Here is a 4,597-nt window from a genome sequence, read left to right on the forward strand (position 1 = left end):
ATTCCTGCTCTCTGCCCAAGTCCTTCATCTTTCCTCCTCTTCTTCACATCTTTCCATTAAATCATTCCTTCCTTTCCCCCTCCTCATCAATCTTCCCTCCCTTGGAACCTGGCCTTCCTCCTTTCCTGCTGCAAAGGCATGCACAAATCCAAGAAGTCTCCTGTCAGCCCTTCCCTTGATACAAACCCCTGCCAAGGTGCTGCAAATTTAGAAGGATTCTGCCTTATTTTCAAGCTTAAATATGCTCTGAACAGCAAAACCCTGCAGGCAGTGAGCTGTGGCACAGCTAAAGCTTCTCCACAATGCTCCTCCCAACTCATTTTTCCAAGGTTTAAAGCTTAAATTGAGATGAGTTTTCAGCTAGAAATGCTGAACCCCAAGATCACCTTTCAGGGTGTCAAATATTTGTTGTAGAGACACAAAGAATGTGAGTTTAAAAAGAAAAGAGGGGAAAAACCCAACAACTGTTTTACTCATTAAAGAAACAGTTTCCCTTTCCTGCACTAACCTGCCCTTGGAAAAAGATCAGGCATTTCATCAAAAATTCCATTAGCAGCCTGTTTATCTACTTGGAACCTTCCAGGTGTTCTACAGCTGTGTTGATTTTAGGACCAGGACAAGAAGATTTTAGAATCAGAACAGTTTAGAGACAGCATTGCCTGTGAGGTGCCAGGCATAGGGACAGGAGGAAAGGGAAAGCTGTAAGGAGAAAACTGGGAATATTGACCTGCCAGGTGAGGAGATCCCATTTCAGAAATTGCTGAATGTCAGGAAAGTGGCAGCTTAAGTTTTAGGAGTGTTGCTCCCCTGTGCAGGGACAATGGAGGTGACACAGCTGAGAACTTGCCACTTCCACAGAATCCCAGAAACACTGAGCTTGGAAAAGACCTCCAGGATCATGGAGTCCAACCACTGACCTTGTCACCAGACCAGAACAGAGCACTGAGTGCCACATCCAGTTGTTCCATGAACATCTCCAGGGATGGGAACTCCAGCCCTGGGCAGCCCCTGCCAAGGCCTGAGCACCCTTTCCATGGAGAAATTCTCCCCAGTGGAAGAGCCACCACAGTTTAAAGGATTATTTTTGTTTTTCTTTTGTCTATTCCCATTCTTTCTGTAGGATCAAGGAACCTGACTGGTTCCTCTCTCTCATTTTCTCAGTGGTCTCTAATTCAGTGCTCAGCAGCTGCTCCTCCTTTGCTCCAGCCTGAGCCCCTTTCCCAGCTCCCTCAGCTGCTCCTGGGGCTCCAGACCCTTCCTCAGCTCCGTTCCCTTCCCTGGTCACGCTCCAGCCCCTCAATGTCCTTCTTGTCATGAGAAACCCAAAACTGACCCCAAGATTGGAGGTGGGGCCTCAGCAATGCCCAGCGCAGGGGACGGGCACTGGATGGTCCTGCTGGACGGGCACTGGATGTTCCTGATCCAAGCCAGGTGCCTTTGGCCTCTTGTCCCCCTGGGCACATCTGGGCTCATGTCCACCTTCACACAAGATGCCAAGTTTCTTCCATGAAACCAGCACATTTGTCAAAAATCACATTTTTCAAAATTACATTCAATCCCTCCCTATGAGGGTGGGGAGGCCCTGGCACAGGCTGCCCAGAGCAGCTGTGGCTGCCCCAGCCCTGGAAGTGTCCAAGGCCAGGTTGGACAGGGCTTGGAGCACCCTGGGCTACTAGAAGGTGTCCGGGCCCATGGCAGGGGTGGAACGAGACCTCTAAGGTCCCTCCCAACCCAAACCATCCAGGATTAAATTCACCAAGGCACAAAACAAGGAATGTGGGGTTTTCCCCAACGCTCCATAGAGGGAAGACAAACAGCACCACATCCCCCTGTGAGCCCAGCCCAGTGCAGACAGGACCTTCCCACCCAGTCCCACCCTGCTCCAGCCACACCGGCCCCTTCTGCACCATGCTGGGAGCTGGGAAGAGCCCAGAAGCTGCTAATGGTTCCTTACTAGGATGCAGAATCGTTCAGCTGGTATTCCCTGGATCTGCTGAAGCAGGCCTGCACTCCAGGGTCTCTCCAGAGCCGTTTGATGACTCCAGCCAGCTCAGCCGTCATCATTCCCTCCTCCGCGCTCCCTGCCAGCACGAACAGCTGCCGGGCATCGTCCTGCAGGACAGAGAACGCATCATTTGGGATGTCCATCCACTGAGACCTTCCCCTTCCTGGCACCAACAGCAAGGTTCAACATCTTGGGATCTAATTAATCACTGTTCTAATTAATCACCGTCCAGTCCATCCAGTTTTCTCCCAAAAGTCATGGAGTTGTTGACCTCCTGCAGCCAGAAAGGGAAGTTTTGGGGAAGACGCTCCAGGCTGTGGGGTGAGATGCCCTGATCAGAGATGGCCACAGCACTTCCATGGGGATCACAGCTCCGAAGGCACCATTCCCATCAAAACCATGGGGTTTCAGTGATTTGGTGCAATGTTCCAGAGAAAAGGTGGGAATGCTGATGTGCTACTCCAGACCAATGAACTGAACTGGAGGTTTGACCTGGAAAACCTCTGTTGGCGTGGCACAGCACAGGGAAAAGGGAAAGAAAGTGAGTTCTGAGAGATGATGGGATCAAAGCTTTGAGGATTTGCCTTTTGCTGCTAGAGCTGTCGGAAGTGAGGGAGACTGACTCCTTAATAAAACATCTCATCAGGAGATGGGATGGACTGATCAGGATCTGAGCATGAAAAATCCCCCTCAGAAGCCAGCGCAGGACCTGGCTCTTGTCCAAGTTATCCAGTGGATTAGGACAGGGAACCCCACACTGCCCCAAAGCCCCCTCTGCTTTTATTCCTACCCTGATCAGACCTGTCAGGTCCTTCTGGGAGCTGTGAGAGACCTTCCACTATCCCAGGATTCTCCTCCTAACACTGGCTCCTCTCCCCTGAGCCCCAAATCCCCCTGGGCATGTGCCAAGCTCAGGGTGCTGATCCCAAATCCACTTTATTGAGGTGTTAACAGCCAAAATGCAGAGGGACCCCGGTTCTGGATCTGTGTAGGTCACTCCATGGTTTGATGCATTTGGCTATCCTTGGCCTTTTCCTGGGAAAGCATGGCAAGGTTTCTGCCCTTCGGGATGGCAAAAATTCACGGCACTCAGCTCTTGTGAAGCCACCTCAGCATGGGCAGAAAACTGAGAAAGGACTTGGAGTCAGCATCTTCCCCATTCCAGCTCCAAGATCCCAACTTGGCTTTGACAAGCACCAGGAAAGGTGGAAGAGAACTCCAGGAGGATTTGGAGCAGCAGCTGGACAACAGCCTGGGTGAACATGTGAGTGCAGATGTGCCCTTTGGCCAGGACTTGGAATCATAAATCCAAAATAAATACCATAAATTCGAACCATCCGGGGCTCGAGCAACTGTAGCACGAGGCGGAACAGTCACAGTGCAGCCCTGTGCTGACACAATTCCTTTCTCCTGCACATTTCCAGGAGTCCCTAGTTCCCACTCTGTGCCTTTCCCACCACCACAAGGATCAAGGCTTCCTGACTTCCAGCTCAAAGTGCTGGACACAAATGCAAGAAGCAGGCCAGGGAATGCGCAGAGTTAGATGGGAGAGGAAAAGCAGGGCCTCAAACCTCCCAAAATTTCAAACTCAAAATTCCCAAAAATTCAAATAATTTAGAGAAAGATTTTAAGACTTCTTAAAATTTTTTGAGCATTCAAGCTACTAAGGATTCTTACCCAAAACCTCAGTAAAATATTGATGCTTTGTACTGACAATACACTAAAGTTATGACAGGTTTTTTGATACTTTATCTTGTAACAAATGTATTCTGTCCCGGACTGAAATTCCAGGATTCATTAACACAATTCAGACAAAGGAAATAAATGGAATACTCACTGCTCTGGCAACTTCTCCAAAGTCTATCTTTAGCCTCCCCATGGCTCTGATGATGGCTATGATGGATTGGATGGTGTTGCTGTACACAACCACTTTATACTGTTTGCATTCCTCCTCTGAGTAGCCATCCTCATGGATAATCCTGGAAGAACACCAGGTTATTATTCCCAAGCCAAACCAGAAGGGCACCACACATTTCTTATCCCATCTCACACAAAAACAGAGGTTCCAGCCTGCACTCACTTCATCTGCTTCACGATGGTGCTTTTCCCAGACTCTCCAGCACCTGAAAAGCACAAAAAACATCCAGTTAACCATATGAAACTGAAAGGAAAAGCAGGATGTGCTTTTTCCAGTTCCCACAGAGAAGTTGATGGGGTCTGGAGTAGGATATTCCTCGTGCAGTGCTGTGGATAGCAGAGTTCCACCGTACTGTCCCGGCAGATCCTTCCTGGATTTTATTTACAGATGCCAACAGTCACCATGAGTTCATCTGCTAAAAAACCCTGGAATTTCTCAATTTCCAGAGGTCAACAAAGGCAGCCAGCAGGGAGACAGGTCTGAAGAACTGGGATGAGGATTTATCCAACAGAGCAGCTCCCATCCCTCACTCCAGGCCAAGACAGCCAAAGTGCATCAGCATCCCCAGATGCTCTCACCATTACTGAGCTGGACAGGAAAGGACTTAAACAACCAGGAGGGAAGTGACCTCTGGCACAGGCTAATTTCCAGGTGAAATCTCAGAGATGCAGGTA

General features: G+C 49.4%; 1 protein-coding gene across 2 annotated transcripts in view; it reads right to left on the bottom strand.

Moving 5' to 3' along the window:
• The window catches only part of GNAI3 (G protein subunit alpha i3), a 15,286-nt gene extending 11,115 nt beyond the window's left edge, over positions 1–4,171 (bottom strand). For both annotated transcript variants that reach the window (XM_017739837.1, XM_017739836.1), the window contains exons 1-3: positions 4,086–4,171; positions 3,843–3,984; positions 1,955–2,112 (exon numbers count right to left, since the gene is read on the bottom strand). In XM_017739837.1, coding sequence (XP_017595326.1) covers positions 1,955–2,112; positions 3,843–3,984; positions 4,086–4,090 — 305 coding nt within the window. In that variant the 5' untranslated portion in view covers positions 4,091–4,171. The remainder of the gene's footprint in view (positions 1–1,954; positions 2,113–3,842; positions 3,985–4,085) is intronic.
• Between the last annotated feature and the right edge of the window lie 426 nt (positions 4,172–4,597).

Source organism: Corvus brachyrhynchos, unplaced genomic scaffold, assembly GCF_000691975.1.
Source record: "Corvus brachyrhynchos isolate BGI_N302 unplaced genomic scaffold, ASM69197v1 scaffold67, whole genome shotgun sequence".
NCBI lineage: Eukaryota > Metazoa > Chordata > Aves > Passeriformes > Corvidae > Corvus > Corvus brachyrhynchos.